Source organism: Pan paniscus, chromosome 10 (assembly GCF_029289425.2).
Source record: "Pan paniscus chromosome 10, NHGRI_mPanPan1-v2.0_pri, whole genome shotgun sequence".
NCBI classification, from domain to species: Eukaryota; Metazoa; Chordata; class Mammalia; order Primates; family Hominidae; genus Pan; species Pan paniscus.
In genome coordinates, this window is record NC_073259.2 from 12,381,376 (window position 1) to 12,403,083 (window position 21,708).

Below are 21,708 nucleotides of genomic sequence, written 5' to 3' on the forward strand. Positions count from 1 at the left end.
GAGGAGATGGGGGCTAAAGGGGTGTGGTGGAGAGGATAGAGGGGTGGGAAAAGATGGCCAGGAGCTAGAAGGAGGCAGAAGTGGGAGGATGGAGCTGAAGGAGCAGCAGGCCAGGAAAGGCCCTGCTGGAAAGCCACTGGAGCTGTGCTGCGCTGGAAAGGCCATTGGAGGTGCTAGAACGCAAAGGGGTTGCAGTGGGGACAGACCTGCTCCCCTTCTTCTTTGTTCCCGCAGCCGGTTTCAGAAGACATGTAGCCCCATTTGAGGCACGAGGCCAGGCAGATCCCACTTGCAGCCTCCCCAGGTGTCTGCCCCGCGTTTCTTGCCTGCGGACCAGATGAATGTAGCAGATCCCAGGCCTCTGGCCTCCTGTTCGCCTCCTCTACAATTTGCCACTGTTTCTCCTGGGTTAGGCCCCGGCTTCACTGGTTGAGTGTTGCTCTCTATTTTCCAGAGGCTTAATCACACCATCCTCCACGCCATTTCCTTTTCCTTCAAGCCCTAGCCCTTCTCTCATTATTTCTCTCCGACCCTCTCCCCACTGCTCATTTGGATCCCAGGGGAGTGTTCAGGGCCAGACCTGGCTGGCATGGAGGGTGAGGCTGGGTGTCTGGAAGCATGGAGCATGGGACTGTTCTTTTACAAGACAGGACCCTGGGACCACAGAGGGCAGGAACTTGCACAAAATCACACAGCCAAGCCAGTCAAGGATGGATGCAGATCCAGAGGTTTCTGGCAGCCAGTACCTCCTGCCCCATGCTGCCCGCTTCTCACCCTATGTGGGTGGGGCCACAGACTCACATCCTGACCTTGCACAAACAGCCCCTCTGGACACAGCCCCATGTACACGGCCTCAAGGGATGTCTCACATCCTCTGTCTATTTGAGACTTAGAAAAATCCTGCAAGGCTGGCAGTGACAGAACTAAGATGATCATCTCCAGTTCATAGACCAGAACCAGAGCTCAGAGAGGCTAGATGATTGACTACCAAAGGTCATACAGCTAGCAAGTGCTGGAGTCGGGACTAACCCAGGTCCCTTGTCCCAAGTTCCACTGCTGCCTCTTGAATGCAGGGACAAATGCCACACGGCTCTCACCAGTGGCTAGTGGTGGGTACTCAATGTGTACTTTTGGGTTCACAGAAGCACAGCACCCATGGGAAGGGTCCATCTCAGAGAATTTACGAGCAGGGATGAAGGCCTCCCTGTCTAAAATCCCTCCTTCATCCCCCGCTGGTGGCAGAATCTGTTACCAGAGGACAAAGCCTTTGGCTCTTCTAATCAGAGTGCAAGCTGGGAGCACAGGCACTGCAGGAGAGAATGCCCAGTGACCAGTCACTGACCCTGTGCAGAACCTCCTGGAAGCGAGCTTTGCTGGGAGAGGGGGTAGCTAGCCTGAGAGGGAACCCTCTAAGGGACCTCAAAGGTGATTGTGCCAGGCTCTGCGCCTGCCCCACACCCTCCCTTACCCTCTTCCAGACCATTCAGGACACAGGGAAGTCAGGGTTACAAATCTTCTTGATCCACTTCTCTCAGGATCCCCTCTCTTCCTACCCTTCCTCACCACTTCCCTCAGTCCCAACTCCTTTTCCCTATTTCCTTCTCCTCCTGTCTTTAAAGCCTGCCTCTTCCAGGAAGACCCCCCTATTGCTGCTGGGGCTCCCCATTTGCTTACTTTGCATTTGTGCCCACTCTCCACCCCTGCTCCCCTGAGCTGAAATAAAAATACAATAAACTTACTATAAAGATGCTCTTCGTGTGTGTGTGTGTGTGTGTGTGTGTGTGAGAGAGAGAGAGAGAGAGAGAGACCCCTTCTCTGGGGACCAGGAATCTTCTGGTCTTTGGGGTCGGACCCAGAGGAGAGGTTGCTGGGTGTGCCCCAGGAAGGAGATGAAGTTTCCCTGGACAGGGAAAAATTCTGTGGAGGCTGGCTACCCACCTCCACAACCCACAGGGCTCTGTGTGGGCCTGTGTGTGTGTGAGGCTGAGACTCTGTAATTACATGTGTGTGATATACCGTGGGGGAGAGACTCAGGGTTGTGTGAGCTCTCCTGGTGTATGTGTGTGGCAGAGAAAAAGGACTATGAGAAACTGTAACATGTGTGTGCAAATTGTATCCCCAACATATGTGTTTGTGTTCCAGGAGGAGGAAGCAGAGTGTGTGTGTCTGTGTGCATGCATGCGCCCACAGCCTTTCAGCTTGTGCACACCCACCAACTCCACAAGCAGCCCCAGTTTGCACCACAAGCCCCCTCACTCCCAAACCCAAGGCCCAGCCCTCACACAGATACACACAGTGACACACGCTTCCTCCTCCCCGAACAGCTAGCTCCTCAGTCCCCAACAACACCAGCTGCCTCTTGGAGCTTGTGTTCGTGTTGAAAACGGGAAGGGGTGGGGGCAGGACATGAACCATTTCACCAATGAAGCCGGTTCCCAGCCATCCTCCTCACCGCCCTCCCTCTCAGCGCCTTCCTTGCCCCTCCTCCCCGAGTCACCACCGTCCAGTTCCCCACCCTGCACTCGTTTCCCGCCCCCCCCTCCGCCCCCCACAAAGCTGTCCTGCGGTCCCTCTAGCCTGGGCTCACTGGCAGGACGACCCCGGGAGAGAGGGTCCTGGAGAGTGAGAGGGGCAGAGACCGAGTGAGCCGTGGGCTGAGCCTGGGAGGCCGGGACTGAGGGGGAGGAGGGAGGCCCGGGGGAAGGGAGGGAGGGAGAGAGGGAAGGAGGGAGGAGGGCGGGCGAGCTGGAGCCGGCAGGCAGCGGGAGCCCGAGAGCCGCGTCGGGAGTGCGGTCTCCATGGCAGTGCTGGGCGCAGCCAGAGAGAGGTAAGACGACCCCTGCCTGCCCCGTCCCCTGTGTTGCCTCCCTTTTCCCCCCAAGCTGCCTCCTCTCCCCTAGGCCGGCCCCTCCTCCCCAGCCACCTGCTGTTTCTGCCCTGGAGAACCTGGAGGGGGACAGGAGGGAGGAGCCGCCTGACCTTACCCCTTCACCCCAAAGGGCGAGGGACCCCGTCGGCCAGGGAACCTCCCAGATCCCCCTTCCCACCTTCCTCTGATCTCTCCCTGTCCTTCACCTCCCTCTCTCTGTCCTTCACATCTTTCCTGCCTCCTTCCCTCTCTGACTCCCTATCTCTTTCGTCCTGAGCCCACCAGCTGGGCCTGGGTGGAGGTGGGTGGGAAGGGGTCCAGGGCTGTAGGAGAGGACACTGGGGGCTGCTCTTGGCCAAGTCCCTCCACCTCCCTCTGGCTGGCCATTGCCATGGCAACTAGGGTGTACTGGGCTCCGGAGGGAAGCCAAGGGTGGGGGTGGACCAGGACCTCTTGGGGAAAGCAAGGGTCTGAGCTGCTTCCATGGGAAACAGACCCTTTCACTGCTGTGCCCCATTTTTACCCCACTTACCCTAAAGCCATTATGTGCTTCCTTACAGCCCCACTCTGTTCAGGGTTTCACCCGATTCCCTTACCCCCCTTCCCAGGGCTCACTGAAGCTCAGCATCACGCACTAAAACTGGGACCATCCTTCCTCCCATGAGAGGGAAACTGAGGCTCTGGGCCAGGGAGGAAGAGTCAAGGTCTCCCCACAGGGAGTCAGCACCTTATTGAACATTTGGCTTTTCTTCTCAGCCTCCTATTCCCTGCTCCCTCCCTCCCTCCCTCCTCCAGTCCCTCCTCCCTCCAAAGCCTCCTCTCCAGGGGGTTTGAGCTTTTCCTGCTATTTTCAGATACTACCACTTTGCCCCCTCTTTCTCTTCTGCTCAAACTCTCCTCCTTCTCCCTAGTTCCCCCTCTTTCCATTTCTGGATGCTTCTGATGTCAGTGGTTTCCCCGCCTTCAGGTTCCCTAGCACCCCCTTCGGTCCCAGACTCCTTTCTCCCATTTTCCCAGATCTGGGTAGCTGGAGGGTGATCACCCAGGTTTGGGGAAGTAGGGGCTAAGCACCAAGACCCCTGCATCCAGGAGACCGGCAGGTAGGGGAGGAAGGCTGTGATGCCATATCCCAGTTCACTGTGAACCCTCAAGAGGAAACCAGTCATGTGTCTCCCATCAGTAGTTCTGAAGAGACATTTAGGGACTTGAAGATAGGGGTGGAGTAGTGCTGAGCAGGGGATGTTCTAAGAAGGAACCTGGGAGTTCCAGCGGGAGGAGGAAGGGCTAAAGGAGACAGGGAGGTGGGAATACCTTCTTCCTTAGAGGTCTGGAAGAGTGCGGCTCTCATCTGTGTGGGGTGTTTAGCTGTCAGAGTTAAGGCAAAGGAATGTTCTGAATGACCCTTGGGGCCTTAGTAATCAGTCATGCCTATAGTTTCAAGAAAGGGGGCATAGGAGGCTGATTGGAGACCAGCCCAGGCCCTACCTTTGCCCTCTCCCTCCCACATCTCATCTTTCCCTTGCAGCCTGTCCAGGGGGCTGAGCCCCACCCCCAAATCCCTGGGGCATCCAGAAGATTCCTGACTGCTCAAGAACCAGAGGCAAAAGAGACCTGGAAGTCCCAGCATGGGGACCAGAACCCCCCAGCCAGCCTCATAGTTGGGAAAGTAGCCAGCTTGCCTGCCCCATCAATTGCAGGGATGCTTAAGGAAGGCCCCGCCCAGTATGAAAGCTGAGGATTGCCTCTGCTGACCCTCAGTCTCCTCCCCTGCCCTCTACATCTGCCCTCAGCTGGGTCCATCATGCAATGCTGAGCACTGGGGTGAGCCTGGGGGCAGCCTGCCTGCTGACAGGGCGAGGATTGTGGGGATCATGGGAGTGTTTGTGAGTGGGGCTCCTGGGTGAGACCTAGCCCCCACCCCCACAGAGCTCAAGGGGGTGGGGGGCTGAGGATAGGATGGCTCGGGGCGGGGCGGGGGCAGAGGAGGCCTCCCTGCGCTCCAATGCATTGTCCTGGCTGGCCTGTGGGCTCCTGGCGCTGCTGGCCAATGCCTGGATCATCCTCAGCATCTCGGCCAAGCAGCAGAAGCACAAGCCACTGGAGCTGCTGCTCTGCTTCCTAGCGGGCACACACATACTCATGGCAGCTGTGCCCCTCACCACCTTTGCTGTGGTGCAGCTGCGTCGTCAGGCTTCCTCCGACTATGACTGGAACGAGAGTATCTGCAAGGTCTTCGTGTCCACCTACTACACCCTGGCCCTGGCCACCTGCTTCACGGTCGCCTCCCTCTCCTACCATCGCATGTGGATGGTGCGCTGGCCCGTCAACTACCGCCTCAGCAACGCCAAGAAGCAGGCACTGCATGCGGTCATGGGCATCTGGATGGTCAGCTTCATCCTCTCCACACTGCCCTCCATTGGCTGGCACAACAACGGCGAGCGCTACTATGCCCGCGGCTGCCAGTTCATAGTCTCCAAGATCGGCCTCGGCTTTGGCGTTTGCTTCAGCCTCTTGCTACTTGGGGGAATTGTCATGGGTCTGGTCTGTGTGGCCATCACCTTCTACCAGACACTGTGGGCCCGGCCCAGGAGGGCTCGGCAGGCCCGGAGAGTGGGGGGTGGTGGGGGGACCAAAGTGGGTGGGCCAGGGGCCTTGGGTACCCGGCCAGCTTTTGAGGTGCCAGCCATTGTGGTGGAGGATGCCCGAGGGAAGCGGCGGTCCTCGCTGGATGGCTCGGAGTCTGCCAAGACATCCCTGCAGGTCACCAACTTGGTCAGCGCCATCGTCTTTCTCTATGACTCACTCACAGGGGTGCCCATCTTGGTGAGATCGGGGTCCTCCCCGCCTGTTCTCCCCAATATCCAGGCCCCAGCATCATCACCTGACCTCCAACTTCATCAGCCATACAGCAGCTCCGTCATCTCTCCTCCAGTTCCATCATCCATCTTCCTCTCCTCTGTCCATCCCCCACTCCATTTGTGGCCCCCATCTTGATCATCTGTCTTTTAGTTCCCACTACCCTGTTTACCCCAGCTCCAGCATCTGCTTCAGTTCCCACTCCTCAGCTCCATCACTGTCCTTCAGTTCCACAACCTGTCCTCCAGCTCCGTCATCCATCCTGCAGCTCCACGGTTCAGCCGCAGACCTCTCATCCAGCCGCTGGGCTCCACTCTCCATTCCCTCCTTCCCTCTGGCTGCCACATGGTCTCTGAGCACTCTTGGCTGGAAACCCCACAGGGCTCACCCCACCACCCCATCTAGTCACTGTTCCTGGGTTCCTGTCTGTCTCTACGGTTCCTGGTCCGCCTCTGTTCCTCTTCCTCCTGACCGCAGGGCTTTGTCTCCAGCACTCTCCCCGACCTTCCTCTGAGTCAGTCCCTTCCCTCTGTTCACTCCATCTCCACCTCCGGCTTCACCTCTGTTGGAGCACAGGGATCAGGCATTACTTCTGACGTCTTGCCCACCAGCTGCACTAGGATATGGGGTTCAGGTGGGCTCCTCAGCTCTGGCCCTGACCCAGCCCGCTCCCACCCTTCCCCAGGTGGTGAGCTTCTTCTCCCTCAAGTCGGACTCGGCGCCCCCCTGGATGGTGCTGGCTGTGCTGTGGTGCTCCATGGCACAGACGCTGCTGCTGCCCTCCTTCATCTGGTCCTGCGAGCGCTACCGCGCCGACGTGCGCACAGTGTGGGAGCAATGCGTGGCCATCATGTCTGAGGAGGATGGAGATGACGGTCAGAGGAGGGGCTGGGCTTTGGCTTTCCTGGACATCTGTCTATTCCCTTTTCTGCCGCTCCTTCTCAGCCAGAGGATGGGCTGCCCTGGAGTGCCCCCTACTGGACAGAATCTGCACCACCCTGGGCTCCCCTTTCCCTAAGCAGGCACCCTGCTGTCCACTCACTGCTTCCCGCAGCACTCAGGGCTCCCTTCACTGGGCCTAGGCTCCCCTCCAGAAACCCACACTGCCCAGCTCTGGCACTATGGGGAACCTGAGCTTCCCGAGAGAGGCCCCCCAGCTATAGGGACGGCTCTTGGGGGAGTGCAGGCAATTGTTTCAATAACTTCATCTATATGTATGAAGCACTCCACTCAGGATTTAGCACTGAACGCAGCAAATGCTAGCCACTCTCACTGTCCTCTTGGAACATACATGCTAATGGGAACTAAAGGGGTCTCTGGGAGCTTATAAAGGCAGTGGTGGGAGGCCGCGGTAGGCATTCCCTACCTGTAACCACTCTGCCCATTTTCTCTCCTAGATGGGGGCTGTGACGACTATGCAGAGGGCCGAGTTTGCAAAGTTCGCTTTGATGCTAACGGAGCCACAGGACCAGGGAGCCGGGACCCCGCCCAGGTGAAGCTGCTGCCTGGAAGGCACATGCTCTTCCCTCCTCTTGAGAGAGTCCACTACTTACAGGTATGGAACTGGGGGATACATCTCCTACCCTTGGTGCCACTCATCACTTTTCTCCAGTGTCTGTTATGCACCCCAATCCCCTCTTCCCTAGCCCTGGCTTTCAGGGCACCATGGAGCTGGGTGAAAGAAAGCTATAGCAAGAGAGGCATCCCTTCAGACCTCGTGGGGCCAGGTTTGCCCACCGGAGCAAACGTTTTGAAGGTTAAGAAGGTGGCACCATCTTCCGGAGTCCCCACTTGGTTCCTGCCTCTGCCTCTGTCCCTGCAGCACCTTCAGGTCTTACCCGCTCCTCTTCCCAGGTCCCCCTATCCCGGCGTCTGTCCCATGATGAGACAAACATCTTCTCTACCCCTCGGGAACCAGGCTCCTTCCTGCACAAGTGGTCATCCTCTGATGACATCCGGGTCCTCCCAGCCCAGAGCCGGGCCCTCGGGGGTCCTCCTGAGTACCTGGGACAAAGACACAGGTTGGAGGATGAGGAGGACGAGGAAGAGGCTGAAGGTGGGGGGCTGGCTAGCCTTCGCCAATTCTTGGAGAGTGGGGTTCTGGGGTCAGGTGGGGGACCCCCACGGGGTCCTGGCTTCTTCCGGGAGGAGATCACCACCTTCATCGATGAGACACCTCTGCCTTCTCCGACTGCCTCACCAGGGCACTCTCCTCGTCGGCCCCGGCCACTGGGCCTCTCACCCCGCCGACTCTCCCTGGGGTCCCCTGAGAGCAGAGCCGTTGGACTTCCTTTGGGACTAGGCGCAGGGAGACGCTGCTCCCTGACGGGGGGTGAAGAAAGTGCAAGGGCTTGGGGAGGATCCTGGGGCCCAGGCAACCCCATCTTTCCCCAGCTGACCCTGTGAGCCCAAGCAGGCCTGCTGAACTCAGAGGAGAAAGCCTGAGTGAGTAACACCTCATTCTGGCCGAGAGTAGGGCAGCTGCCTCCAGACTCTGGGGAGACGGGCGCTAGATTTGGGGCTCAGAAGGCCCTGCTCTCTCCCATCCAAGTGACCAGATGCCCTACTCAGCTTCCATCACCCCTAGCAATATGTATTAAAGTCTGAAGTGTTGCCATGGAAACCTCAGTGTCCAGTGTACTGCGGTGGAAAGGGGCTTGGAGGGTGCAGTGGCTCACAGGGGACACGACAGAGCAGGGGCAGCAGACAGAGGCACAGAAGGACACATGGAGAAATGATCACATGCTCCACCAGGCAGCCTCGCACAGGGAAGGCTGGGAGGAGCATATCCTGCTGGGGGCGGGGCTTGAGGACACACATCTTCGTTGGTTGGGGTATGAAGGATCTCTGTTCAGATTTGTTGAGGTGGTTTTAGAGGGTGGCTCCAGCCCCAGTGCCCAACTCTCCTTCTAACCTCAAATCCATGCAGGGGCTTACTTTATGGGCAGGAAAGGTTTTGGGGCTGACGCAGTGTCCCGGGCCTGGACACCTCCTCCTTGCTGCATTTTAAAGCTCTTTCTCCAAAGGAGTGCAGGGGTGGATGAGTGTGTGTGTGTGTGTGTGTGGGTGGGAGTGCAGGGGTGGATGAGTGTGTTGGGGGGGTGGGAGTGCAGGGGTGGATGAGTGTGTTGGGGGGGTGGGAGTGCAGGGGTGGATGAGTGTGTGTGGGGGGGAGTGCAGGGGTGGATGAGTGTGGGGGGGGTGGGAGTGCAGGGGTGGATGAGTGTGGGGGGTGGGAGTGCAGGGGTGGATGAGTGTGTTGGGGGGGTGGGAGTGCAGGGGTGGATGAGTGTGTGTGGGGGGGAGTGCAGGGGTGGATGAGTGTGTGTGTGTGTGTGGGTGGGAGTGCAGGGGTGGATGAGTGTGTTGGGGGGGTGGGAGTGCAGGGGTGGATGAGTGTGTGTGGGGGGGAGTGCAGGGGTGGATGAGTGTGTTGGGGGGGTGGGAGTGCAGGGGTGGATGAGTGTGTTGGGGGGTGGGAGTGCAGGGGTGGATGAGTGTGTGTGTGGGGGAGTGCAGGGGTGGATGAGTGTGTTGGGGGGGTGGGAGTGCAGGGGTGGATGAGTGTGTGTGGGGGGGAGTGCAGGGGTGGATGAGTGTGGGGGGGGTGGGAGTGCAGGGGTGGATGAGTGTGGGGGGTGGGAGTGCAGGGGTGGATGAGTGTGTTGGGGGGGTGGGAGTGCAGGGGTGGATGAGTGTGTGTGTGGGGGAGTGCAGGGGTGGATGAGTGTGTTGGGGGGAGTGCAGGGGTGGATGAGTGTGTGTGGGGGGAGTGCAGGGGTGGATGAGTGTGGGGGGGGGTGGGAGTGCAGGGGTGGATGAGTGTGGAGGGGGTGGGAGTGCAGGGGTGGATGAGTGTGTGTGTGGGGGAGTGCAGGGGTGGATGAGTGTGTTGGGGGTGGGAGTGCAGGGGTGGATGAGTGTGTGTGGGGGGAGTGCAGGGGTGGATGAGTGTGTGGGGGGGTGGGAGTGCGGGGTGGATGAGTGTGGAGGGGGTGGGAGTGCAGGGGTGGATGAGTGTGTGTGGGGGGTGGGGGGGGCGAGGGGGGGATCGGCGTCCACACTCCTTTTTCTGGACCCAGAAGCGTGTGTGTGGAGGGAACACAGCCCCAGTAGTTACCTCCAGTCCTCAGGGGCTGAAGTCACCGCTGGGGCTGAAGTCATCCTTCATGGATGCCCAGGCCTGCTCCAGTTCCCGCCTTTTGCCCTCCTCCTCCCGGTTTCTCCCTCTTATTCCACACTAGACCAGCTTTGTCCACTCAGCACTCTTCTCTCTCCATCTTTTCACATGGGCCTCTCCCACCATCGGGTCTCAGCCCCATCTTCTCTCTCTCTCTCTCTCTCTCTCTCTCTCTCTCGGCCTCCCTCATTATTTCTCCCTCTCCCTCCGCCTCTCCATCTCTCCTTCCTCCCCCTCCCTCCCCCTTCCCCCCTTTCCTCTCCCTCCCTCTCGGCTCCCGCATTTCCCCTCGGCTGCCGGCGGCTCCGACATCATGCTCCGGCTCCTCCGGCCGCTGCTGCTACTGCTGCTGCTGCCTCCCCCGGGGTCCCCTGAGCCCCCCGGCCTGACCCAGCTGTCCCCGGGGGCGCCCCCGCAGGCCCCCGACTTGCTCTACGCTGACGGGCTGCGCGCCTACGCGGCCGGGGCTTGGGCGCCGGCCGTGGCGCTGCTGCGGGAGGCGCTGCGGAGCCAGGCGGCGCTGGGCCGGGTGCGGCTGGATTGCGGGGCGAGCTGCGCGGCCGATCCGGGCGCCGCGCTCCCCGCCGTGCTTCTCGGGGCCCCGGAGTCCGACTCCGGGCCGGGACCCACGCAGGGGTCCTGGGAACGACAGCTTCTCCGTGCAGCGCTCCGCCGCGCAGACTGCCTGACCCAGTGCGCAGCACGGAGGCTGGGCCCCGGGGGCGCGGCGCGGCTTCGCGTGGGGAGCGCGCTCCGGGACGCCTTCCGCCGTCGGGAGCCCTACAACTACCTGCAGAGGGCCTATTACCAGGTGGGGAGCGGGCCGGGCAGCTCCGAGGGTCCCAGCCCTCACCACGACGCTGTCCTACTTTGCGTTGCCCAGGAGTAGGCGGAATGCTGTTGCCCGGGCCCCGGACGGGGCTGGGGAGCGTACCGCGGGCCTCTGCGTAGGAGCTGGCTAAGCGACCGCGAGGACCTCTTGAGATCGCAGAGGAGCAGCCGAGGGGGAGTGCGAGCAGAATGGGAATGGGGCGGGGAGGTCGTGAGGTGGGACGGGAGCAGATCGAAGATGGAGGGACCGGGCCGCCTCTTCCTAGGAATGAAGCGGAGGCGGTGGGGGCGAAACCGGCTGTCGGACGGGAAGTGTGCGTGGGTGTGTGTGTGTGTCGGGGGTGGTGGTGAGTGTGAACCTTCGCTTGGGGCAGGAGGTAGCTTCGGAAAGGAAGGAGCAGACGGAGGCCAGGTTGGGGTCCTCCGAGGCCAGACCTCTGCGGGCGGGGAGGGGACAGCACGCCGCAGCCGCCGGTACCGCAGCAGTTGCCTACGTGGCTGGGGAAGCGGGGCGCCGGTTGTACTCACCTCAGCTCAGGGTCCTAGAGACCTGCGGGTTTTGCTGGTCGCTGAGGTCTCCCCCACTTCCCCACCTCACTTAAGCCATCACTTCCACCTGGTCTCCCAAATTGAGGTCCTGAAGTCCTGAGACCCATGTCCCACCCAACTCCGACGTCTTTAGATCCCCTTTCCCTCGGTGCCAGCCTTCTGAGAGTCCCAACGTTCTGGCCTCTTAGGGGGTCTGCAGTTTGGGCGGTGGGCGGTTCTGATTGGCCAGTCTTCCATGAGGCTCTGGGCCACCCAGAGTGTGTGTCTGGGGTAGGGTGGGGAGGCTGGCCAGGGGGCAGAGGTCTGCCCCCCGTCCCAGGGCTCTGATGCCCTCCTCCCTTCTCCTCCTCAGTTGAAGAAGCTGGATCTGGCAGCTGCGGCAGCACACACCTTCTTTGTAGCAAACCCCATGCACCTGCAGATGCGGGAGGACATGGCTAAGTACAGACGAATGTCGGGAGTTCGGCCCCAGAGCTTCCGGGACCTGGAGACGCCCCCACACTGGGTGAGAATCCCAGCACCACCCCTGTCTTGCCACCAGCCTTTTCCTGGCTGGATACACAGGCCTCACTAAACTGTGCGTTGTGCTGCTTGAGCATACAGATGGGGTAATGATCCTCAGCGACCCTGGCTGGGAGTCCTTCTCTAGGACTTCGTTTCCTTCCTGGATGATCACTGAAATCTGATGTTCTAACATTATGATTCTGAGGCCCACCCTTATTCTTCTCCACGGTGAAGAGGGACATGGAGTCCTTGCCCCAAATGAGACCAACACCCCTCTCCTCTCTACCTCCCAGTTTGGCAACCCCTGGATCTTAGGTGACTGACTGCTCCCTTCCCCAACAGGCAGCCTATGACACTGGCCTGGAGCTGCTGGGGCGCCAGGAGGCAGGACTGGCACTGCCCAGGCTAGAGGAGGCTCTTCAGGGGAGCCTGGCCCAGATGGAGAGCTGCCGTGCTGACTGCGAGGGGCCTGAGGAGCAGCAGGGGGCTGAACAAGAGGAGGATGGGGCTGCGAGCCAGGGGGGCCTCTATGAGGCCATTGCAGGTAAGGGTCCCGTGTGTGAGGGGGTGGGTCGGTGCCCAGGGAGGGGCATGAACAAGCTGAATGGCTTATGGGTTTCCTCTGCAGGACACTGGATTCAGGTCCTGCAGTGCCGGCAACGCTGTGTGGGGGAAACAGCCACACGCCCTGGTCGCAGCTTCCCTGTCCCAGACTTCCTTCCCAACCAGCTGAGGCGGCTACATGAGGCCCATGCTCAGGGTCAGTTGGCGAAGGGTGGAAACGGGGAGTGAAGATTTGCCTCTGCTGCTATCCTGAGCTCCATCTCTCTATCCCTCCCATCTGTCTCTGGATTTGTAGTTTCACTGTCAGGGCTGCATGGGAACCATCACTTCACAAGGACTCTAATTTGCCCTCCTTTGGCGCCTGTGACAAGCTCAGGAGATGGGCTTCCTTCTGCCTTGCTGCTTCTCACCTTCCTTTATTTTCCCCCCTCTTGCTCTTCTTTGAACTCTCCAGCTAAGGTATGTTTGCACCAGTGTTTGGAAGAACCGGCAGCTGAACTTGTCTGCCAGTGGGAGGGGGGCTCTTGGAGTTGGCTGTCTGGCCTCTGGAGACCACCTTCTCCAGCACTGCCTCTGCCCCAAGGATCAATGTGCTCTAAGTCTTCATCCCCCAACCCCTGACCTTGTCGCTCCCTCTCCAGTGGGCAATCTGTCCCAGGCTATAGAAAATGTCCTGAGTGTCCTGCTCTTCTACCCGGAGGATGAGGCTGCCAAGAGGGCTCTGAACCAGTACCAGGCCCAGCTGGGAGAGCCGAGACCTGGCCTCGGACCCAGAGAGGTAATCCCCTCTCCACACTCACCTGGGAGGTAGCCCCAAATCAAACAAATAGACCTGAGAAGTAACCTGGACCCCCACCCCCCGCTGGCCTCTTACCCGAGCACTCTAGTCACCCAAAGGACTCCAAGTCCAGCATCTGACTTCCGTCTCCACTCCCTGCTCCCCACGGCAGCCTGGAGTTCCGATTCCAGCCCTCAGTCCCATCTCTCTTGCCTTTACTTCACTCCTGCCTGCCACCAGCCCGCAAACTCATGCACACACACACACCCACACACTCACACACACTCCCACCCCCTACACCCTTTCCAGTTTAAGTCCAGATGCTCTGAAGCTGCTGAGGGGGAACGTTGAACAGAGGAACCGGGGGGCATGGTACCAGGTTCAAGGAGCATGGAGCACCCAGGCAGTGCCCTAGAGCCGGCGCTTCCCTGCCCTCCTCCAGCCCCCGCTCACTGCTCATCATCTCACCCTCAGGACATCCAGCGCTTCATTCTCCGATCCCTGGGGGAGAAGAGGCAGCTCTACTATGCCATGGAGCACCTGGGGACCAGCTTCAAGGATCCTGTGAGTCACTCCACTTCTGCCCATCTCACCCCTCCGCACTCCCAGGAGGGATGGCACTTTGGTTTGCAGCAGAGTTTTCCATTTTTCCACCATGAGGCTTGGAGAAGAGTCTGCCATCCCAGTTTTACAGGGACGGAGACAGTGTGCCTGTAGTTAGGGCGGCTTTGGGGTCACGCAGGCCTAAATGTCAGTCCTCCTCTGCCCCAAACATCTCTGAACTTCAACTTGCCTCTGCCTCAATTTCCTTACCTGTAAGTTGGAATAATCACATCTGTTTCACAGGGCTGTTGAAACCACATCATTTGATAACAAAATATAGAAAACTCTGTTACTGCTGCTTTTATTTCTCTTCCTGTAGTTATGAGAGGAAACTGCGGGGCGGAGGTTATCTATGGCTAGGACTAGGGCATCAAGCAGGCGTTCTCAGTCTTCCTGGCGCTACTGATATTTTGGATCTGACATTTTGGATAATTCTTTGTTGGGGCAGAGGGCAGGGCCTGTCCTATGCCTTGGAGGGTGTTCAGCAGCTTCCCTGGTATCTACCCAGTAGAGATCAATAGCACATTGACAGCCCCCGAGTCATGGCAATCAATGTTTCCACACTTTGCCTAATGACCCCTGGGGGCAGAAGTGTCCTGCTTGAGAACGACTGGCTAAATGTGTGAACTCTGAAGCTAGTTATTTTTATTTTTATTTTTATTTTTGGAGACAGAGTCTCACTCTGTCACCCAGGCTGGAGGGCAATGGTGCGATCTTGGCTCACTGCAACCTCCACCTCCCAGGTTCAAGCGATTCTTCTGCCTCAGTCTCCTGAGTAGCTGGGATTACAGGTGCCCGCCATCTTGCCTGGCTAATTTTTGTATTTTTAGTAGAGATGGGGTTTCACCATGTTGGCCAGGCTGGTCTTGAACTCCTGACTTCAGGTGATCCACCCGCCTCGGCCCCCCAAAGTGCTGGGATTACAGGCGTGAGCCACCGCACCCGGCCTGCAGCTAGTTTAAAACCTAACGCTGCTTTGGGAGGCCGAGGCAGGTGGATCACCAGATCAGGAGTTCAAGACTAGCCTGGCCAACATAGTGAAACCCTGTCTCTACTAAAAATACAAAAAATTAGCTGGGCGTGGTGGCGGGCGCCTATAATCCCAGCTACTTGGGATGCTGAGGCAGGAGAATCGCTTGAACCCAGGAGGCGGAGGTTGCAGTGAGCTGAGATCGCGCCATAGCACTCCAGCCTGGGCAACAGTGTGAGACTCCGTCTCAAAAAAACAAAAAACAAAAAACAACAACAAAAAACAACTAACCCTGTCACTTGTAGCTGTGTGATCTTGAGCATGTTACTTTACTTCTCTGTGTCTCAGGGCTCTCAATTACAAAATGAGCACTTTAATATTCTGTTTCATGAGACTGTTGTGAACTTTAAAGGATAAATACCATTTCCATGAATAAAGCTCTTAGAATAGCCCCTAGCAGATAGTAAGTGCTATATGAGTTATAGTTGTACTTGTTGTTACAGTTTGATCCACTGCCCAGGGCTCCTGACATTGAGTCCCGGGCTTTTCCTACCTCCGTCTTCCTCTCTGGAAACAGAAAAACCTTAATGAAATATTTCAGCTCTAATGTCAGGGATTCCAGGGGCTGACCTTGGTGGGTGATGATGCTTTTCTGGACTGTCGCAGGACCCCTGGACCCCTGCAGCTCTCATCCCTGAGGCACTTAGAGAAAAGCTCAGGTAGGATATGCCCCGTGGTGGGAGGGGCTTGGCCCGAGCTGGGAGGCTGGGTCTGGACTGTCCTGGGCACCCACTGAGCGCATCTCTCACCCCTGAGAGAGGATCAAGAGAAGAGGCCTTGGGACCATGAGCCCGTGAAGCCAAAGCCCTTGACCTACTGGAAGGGTGAGTTCCTGGGAGGGAGAAGGCAGGAGCCTGGAGGGTCTGGGGGCTGCCAGCTACTGCTCTGCCTGCCCTTAGGGGATGCTCAGCCCCCTCTGCTCTGTCTTTCCCCTGGCAGATGTCCTTCTCCTGGAGGGTGTGACCTTGACCCAGGATTCCAGGCAGCTGAATGGGTCGGAGCGGGCGGTGTTGGATGGGCTGCTCACCCCAGCCGAGTGTGGGGTGCTGCTGCAGCTGGCTAAGGTAGGAAGACCTGCAAGCTCATCAGCTCGTTCAAGACTCTTGGATACAATCACCTGTTCCCTTGCTCTTGGCCTGCCCCCTTCATTCTGCCTGTCCTGATTATCCAACCGGGACTGTGCTTACCACTGCCTCTCAGCTGTGGATAAGTTCCGTCTCGTCTTAATTTAGCTGACATAGGTGGATGTTCTTTACAGATGAATTTTGCTAGAAATCGATAGGAAGAACAAAACAAAAAACATGAAGGCATAAAAATGGATGAGTGTGCAGGTAAGGATTGCTTGGTTAGCCAAGAGTTTAGTTACTGGCTTGGCTGATGGCTCAGCAGACACGCAGGCCTTTCTTTCCCTCCTAGTTTAGGTTGAATGACTCATACTCACCGGGTTGAGGCTACCATTTTATGAAGCTTCAACCCTTATCTTAGGTTAGTGCTCATTCAGTAATATACTCACTGAGTAGCTGCTATACACTAGAAACTGCTAGGTTCTAGGGAGAGGAAGATGATTATAGACTCTGCCCTTTGGGAGCTCAAGTGTAGAGGTGGAAACAGACAAGGAAATACATAATATAAGCAGGTGGTAAGTTTGGTAAAAGAAGTATGTTCTTGGGCTGGGTATGGTGGCTCATGCCTGTAATCCCAGCAATTTGGGAGGCCGAGGTGGGTGGATCACCTGAGGCTGGGAGTTCGAGACCAGCCTGACCATCATGGAGAAACCCTGTCTCTAATAAAAATACAAAAAAGTTAGCCGGGCGTGGTGGCACATGCCTGTAATCCCAGGTACTCGGGAGGCTGAGGCAGGAGAAGTGCCTGAACCCGGGAGGCGGAGGTTGTGGTGAGCTGATATCGTGCCATTGCACTCCAGCGTGGGCAACAAGAGCGAAACTCCATCTCAAAAAAAAAAAAAAAAAAAGTATGTCAAATAGAAGCACTGAAATGCAGTTATAGAAGGCTTGCTGGAGAGGTGGTATTTGAGCTCAGTCTTAAGGATGAGTTAGTCAGGCGATTGGGGGTGGAATCAGTCTAAGAGGGAGAAGAGCAAGGTGCATTCTGGGAACTGCAGTCAAGCACAGGGGTGAGAGCAGGGCCAGCTCCATAGTCATTACCTGTGTGATCTTGGGCAATTTATTTTAACATCTCTGAGCCTAATTTGCTCATCTATAAAATGAGGATAATAATAGTGTTTTTGTCATAGTGTCGTTGTGAGGATTAAATGAGTTAGCACATGGTAAAGCTCTTAGAACACAGAATCATCACTGGCTGGGTGTGGTGGCTCATGCCTGTAATCCCAGCACTTTAGGAGGTCAAGGCAGGTGGATCACTTGAGGTCAGGAGTTCAAGACCAGCCTGGCCAACATGGTGAAACCCGGTCTTTACTAAAAATACAAAAAAATTAGTGGGCATTGTGGCAGGTGTCAGTAATCCCAACTACTGGGGAGGCTGAGGCAGGAGAATCGCTTGAACCCAGGAGGCGGAGGTCGCAGTGAGCCGAGATCGCACCATTGCACTCCAGCCTGGGCAACAAGATCAAAACTCCATCTCGAAAAATAAATTTTTTAAAATAATTAATTAATTAATTAATTAATTTAAAAAGAACATAGAATCATCAGGGTGTATGTTACCAAGAGACAGTATAGGGGAAGAGGGAGAGAGCCCACACATGAAGGCCAAGGGACAGTGAGTGTCTTCTGTGGCCTCCCAAGGAGTTTGGGCTTTATCTGTGTATGGTAGACAGCTGTTGCAGGATTTTAGGACGGTTGACTTTTGCATTCCTGTAGTACCTCCAAGTGCAGGGTCTGGAGTCACCTGTAGGAGTGGTAGAGCCTCTAGTGGCAGTCTGTAGAATGCAGTGGGAGAAAAGACCCGGAAAAGGGGAGTAATTGACGAGTGCCACCGTTGGCTGGCGAGGTGGCTCACACCTGTAATCCCAGCACTTTGGGAGGCTGAGGCAGGCGAATGGCTTGAGCCCAGGAGTTCCAGGCCAGCCTGAGCAACGTGGTAAAACCCCGTCTCTACAAAAATACAAAAAATTAGCTGGGCCTATGCGCCTATATGTTCCCACCTACTTGGGAGGCTGAGGTGGGAGGACCGCTGGAGCCTGGGAGGTGGAGATTGCAGTGAGCTATGATGGCGCCACTGCACTCCAGCCTGGGCGATAGAGCAAGACCCCGTCTCAAAAACAAAAAATGAAAACCAAAAAAACCCCCAGGTTAGACGGCTTGGGTGACTAGGTGTCTCTCAGAAGTGAGATTTGTATGCAGGGGTAACTAGATAGTGGTGCTTAAACAAATTCAAAAAGTAGACAAAAAACGGGTGTCAGAAAAGCGAATAATTCCAGTGTAGACATCCAGATATTAGGAGACCCCCAGGTAGTGAGAGTGGTCGCGGAGGTGGCTGGGTAGTTGTGCTCAGTATCAAGGAGTGGGGGAGCCACGGAGTCCACAGTTTCTCCGAGAGAATGTCAGGTGGGAAGAGGTCAGAGAGGGATAGCCCGCTGATGCTGTCTCCCTACCGCCAGTCAGCTTCCTGCCAGGACCTGGCCTAACTGTGGAACTTCCTCTTAGGGTCCTGTTTCCAGAGGGACTCCTCTATTCTTGGCTCATCAGGGATTAATGATCAAGCCCTTCCTGCCTAGTTCCCAGCTCTGCCCCACTTTTCCAGCTGTCCCTACCCTCTCAGAGGCCCCCTTACTGCTGTAGGAAGCTCTCCCGAGTTCTCTCCACAGTCCCCTTGGTAAGCGGGATTCCAGCCTGTACCAGAGAGGGACAGTCGGACAGCCGTGGCGGTGGGCACTCTCTGGGAAAGAGCAGCAGCTCAGGAAGACGAGCCACAACAGAACTGTGGGAGCATCTAGCTTCTTCTGGAGAGCGGGAGGGCCGGAGGGAGGGTCTTGCAGCCCTGCAGACAGCGAGGGGCTGGGGGAGTGACTCCGCGGTAAACTCCTTCCTATTTAGGATGCAGCTGGGGCTGGAGCCAGGTCTGGCTATCGTGGTCGCCGCTCCCCTCACACCCCCCATGAACGCTTCGAGGGGCTCACAGTGCTTAAGGCTGCGCAGGTGAGCACAGGAGGCACCCGGGCCCGTCTGATGCCCAGACCTGGAGGAGAGGCTGTGCAGGAAGCCGAGCCCCAGGGCCTGGGCTTTTGTGAAGGAGCTTTCTTGGGACCGAGACTACCTGATAGGACCCAGTGTGGAGAAAAGGGATGTTCTGAGAGCTGGGGCCGGGGTTGTTGTCATGGAGAGAGAAGGAGCAGTTTGGGCTGATGGACAGAGCTGGATGCTGACAGACTCCAAACCCACGGGTGGAGAGCGGCAGAGTTGGGCAGGGCTAGGGCCGAGACCACCCTCCCATTGCCTTCCTCCTTTTCTGCCCTGCCTTTCACTGCCTGCAGCTGGCCCGGGCTGGGACAGTGGGCAGTCAGGGTGCTAAGCTGCTTCTGGAGGTGAGCGAGCGGGTGCGGACCTTGACCCAGGCCTACTTCTCCCCGGAACGGCCCCTGCATCTGTCCTTCACCCACCTGGTGTGCCGCAGCGCCATAGAAGGTACGACAGGGACCCCCCACTGCTCTTCTCCAACCTCAGGCCCTGCCCCCAGGATACTGCCCCCAAGAGCCCCGGGGTGGACGTGCACAGCATGAGCCCACAGGATGGCAGATGGGCACAGGGGCACAGAGGTACCCCCAGACCCCTTTGTGTCCTAGGAGAGCAAGAGCAGCGCATGGACCTGAGTCACCCAGTGCACGCAGACAACTGCGTCCTGGACCCTGACACGGGAGAGTGCTGGCGGGAGCCCCCAGCCTACACCTATCGGGACTACAGGTGGGCAGCCCCTCTAGCGGTCAGGCAGGTGGGCAGACAAAGGTCATCCCACTGCCGGCCTGGGCCTGGGTTGGGGTCTCACTGCCTCTTGCTTTCTTCCCTCCCCAGCGGACTCCTCTACCTCAACGATGACTTCCAGGGTGGGGACTTGTTCTTCACGGAGCCCAACGCCCTCACTGTCACGGTGCGTGGAGTGGGGGGTGTGACGGTGTGACAAAGGGCCCAGCTGTGGGGTCAGGATTCAAAACAGAAGGCTCCAGAGGCAAATGCAGGGAAATGGCCAGGGCTTTTAACCCTTTCACTTCCCCGCCTCTGCAGCCCTCCCGCTGCTTCCTCCGTAGCAAGGTCTCTAAGTGGCCCCATCAACCCTACCATCAGTATTTGTCTCGCCTCCTAAAGAGGGTGAATGAAGCACAGCTTGCAGGTGCCTCCAGGACTCCATGGCCCTATTCTAGGGATTTGGGGAACTTGAAATAGTCCTTCCTCTTTGCAGCGAGGTGAGCACAGTGGCTGGCGCACAGATACCAGGGCCGCCTTGACTGGGGCTCGGATTCTGAACCTTTCTGAGGTTTAGTTTCCTAAACTGGGGTGATAATAATAGTACGTATTTTAAAGGGTCATTGTAGGAAGTAATTTAGGTAATGTACCTAAAAGAATGAGGCAGCGCCTGGTAATAATAAGCAATTAATGAATGTTAGGTGGGAAATTTCCGGACACCAGGGGCTAGGATTGGGTAGGAGGAGAGGGGCAGTGATTTTTCATCTGGGTGTGGGGTGTGAAAATGGCTCCAATATCTGTATCCCCTTCTACATAGAGTCTGGTACTGCATGCACAGCCCCAGATTGCTTCAAGCCCTGGATTCAAAGGGCTAAGTGGGAAAAATCAGGGTTCCAGGGGTCAGGAACCAACAGGAGACCATCCGTGGAGACCCCTTTTTCCTTTGGTTCCCAACTCCTCTTGCATTTTTGCTCTGCAAGTTGAAGCTGATTTCTCATTTGCCCCAAGCTAGTCCCTGAATTAAGGAGTAGGAACTGGTAGCGAGAGAGCTGATCCTCTCTGTGCCCCTGTCCCCATCCTGCTCTAGGGAGTGAGGGCCAAGTTCTCTGAGAGAGCCAATCCCTGGAGCTGAACCTGCCCTCATCCCTCCAGGCTCGGGTGCGTCCTCGCTGTGGGCGCCTTGTGGCCTTCAGCTCCGGTGTCGAGAATCCCCATGGGGTGTGGGCCGTGACTCGGGGACGGCGCTGTGCCCTGGCACTGTGGCACACGTGGGCACCTGAGCACAGGGAGCAGGTAAGGAGCGGGGTAGGAAGGGACGTGGTTCTCCTGGTGCGTGAAGGGTGGGCAAGGAGCCCCTGAGAAGGCTCACAGTCGGTGAGGGTCAGGGGCTGAGCTGACCCAGGGAAGGTGGGTGCAGGGAATGGGCCACACTCTCCTCCCCAACCCCAGGAGTGGATAGAAGCCAAAGAACTGCTGCAGGAGTCACAGGAGGAGGAGGAAGAGGAAGAAGAAGAAATGCCCAGCAAAGACCCTTCCCCAGAGCCCCCTAGCCGCAGGCACCAGAGGGTCCAAGACAAGACTGGAAGGGCACCTCGGGTTCGGGAGGAGCTGTGAGTGGCTGAGCCAGCTCCTTGAGGATGTGGCCACTTGACTTGTGGAAGGCCATCTTGATGCCAGGACGCACAGGAAGCCCCTGTGTGACATCAGGAGCAGAACAGCAAGCTCTCTGTCCCTGCACCCCCACCATCTTGGGGACCTACAAGGGCCTGGACTCAGAGGACAGTGCACAGGCTAGCCTGGAGCTCACCAGGCCTGGGGAGCTGGGACGGGGCCCCGCTGCCGGACCTGCAGCCCTGGACAGATGGGGAACACTGTGCCTCCCTGAACGGAAATGGCAGGGGAGGAGGCTGATGCTTTAAATGAAGAAGATGGTGGGGTTGGGAGGTATAACCCTGCTCCTCTCTCCCAGTCTGTGCAATAAAGGTCGTGAAGATCTCTCAGCCAGGGGCCAGTCGAGTGTATCACAGATTCTGTGATGGCTGGAGGTGGGGGTGGCTCTGGCTGGCCTGG

At 57.6% G+C, this 21,708-nt stretch overlaps 3 protein-coding genes across 6 annotated transcripts in view; all 3 read left to right on the forward strand.

Moving 5' to 3' along the window:
- The window catches only part of CD4 (CD4 molecule), a 31,585-nt gene extending 29,840 nt beyond the window's left edge, over positions 1 to 1,745 (forward strand). For both annotated transcript variants that reach the window (XM_008973678.4, XM_063593336.1), the window contains one exon: positions 235 to 1,745. In XM_008973678.4, the coding sequence (XP_008971926.1) occupies positions 235 to 265 (31 nt within the window). In that variant the 3' untranslated portion in view covers positions 266 to 1,745. The remainder of the gene's footprint in view (positions 1 to 234) is intronic.
- A 745-nt stretch (positions 1,746 to 2,490) lies between these two features.
- Positions 2,491 to 8,348, forward strand: GPR162 (G protein-coupled receptor 162). 3 transcript variants are annotated; one of them, XM_008973672.3, is made up of 5 exons: positions 2,491 to 2,827; positions 4,395 to 5,641; positions 6,411 to 6,600; positions 7,123 to 7,280; positions 7,580 to 8,348. In XM_008973672.3, the coding sequence occupies exons 2-5, from the start codon at positions 4,826 to 4,828 to the stop codon at positions 8,129 to 8,131; spliced, it is 1,716 nt and encodes a 571-aa protein (XP_008971920.2). In that variant the 5' UTR covers positions 2,491 to 2,827; positions 4,395 to 4,825; the 3' UTR covers positions 8,132 to 8,348. The 3 variants fall into 3 exon arrangements, with proteins under 3 accessions (XP_008971920.2, XP_008971919.2, XP_008971921.2); XM_008973671.3 differs by having other exon boundaries at positions 2,495 to 2,827; positions 4,395 to 5,692; XM_008973673.4 differs by having other exon boundaries at positions 2,502 to 2,827; positions 4,395 to 4,690.
- A 1,510-nt stretch (positions 8,349 to 9,858) lies between these two features.
- On the forward strand, positions 9,859 to 21,638 carry P3H3 (prolyl 3-hydroxylase 3). Its single transcript, XM_008973674.5, has 15 exons — positions 9,859 to 10,716; positions 11,638 to 11,790; positions 12,132 to 12,333; positions 12,418 to 12,549; positions 12,995 to 13,131; positions 13,606 to 13,695; positions 15,371 to 15,423; positions 15,521 to 15,588; positions 15,704 to 15,828; positions 18,778 to 18,879; positions 19,215 to 19,365; positions 19,524 to 19,641; positions 19,750 to 19,825; positions 20,791 to 20,931; positions 21,088 to 21,638. Exons 1-15 carry the CDS (start codon positions 10,219 to 10,221, stop codon positions 21,250 to 21,252), a joined length of 2,211 nt encoding a protein of 736 aa, XP_008971922.2. The 5' UTR covers positions 9,859 to 10,218; the 3' UTR covers positions 21,253 to 21,638.
- Positions 21,639 to 21,708: the final 70 nt, after the last annotated feature.

Bases quoted from the DNA above. Each gene is read 5' to 3' on its own strand.
- GPR162 (XM_008973671.3), top strand. From the start codon at position 4,826: ATGGCTCGGGGCGGGGCGGGGGCAGAGGAGGCCTCCCTGCGCTCCAAT. The intron at 5,693-6,410 runs GTGAGATCGGGG...ACCCTTCCCCAG, and splicing joins TCACAGGGGTGCCCATCTTG to GTGGTGAGCTTCTTCTCCCT. The intron at 6,601-7,122 runs GTCAGAGGAGGG...TTTCTCTCCTAG, and splicing joins TGAGGAGGATGGAGATGACG to ATGGGGGCTGTGACGACTAT.
- P3H3 (XM_008973674.5), top strand. From the start codon at position 10,219: ATGCTCCGGCTCCTCCGGCCGCTGCTGCTACTGCTGCTGCTGCCTCCC. The intron at 13,696-15,370 runs GTGAGTCACTCC...GGACTGTCGCAG, and splicing joins GGACCAGCTTCAAGGATCCT to GACCCCTGGACCCCTGCAGC. The intron at 20,932-21,087 runs GTAAGGAGCGGG...CCCCAACCCCAG, and splicing joins CACCTGAGCACAGGGAGCAG to GAGTGGATAGAAGCCAAAGA.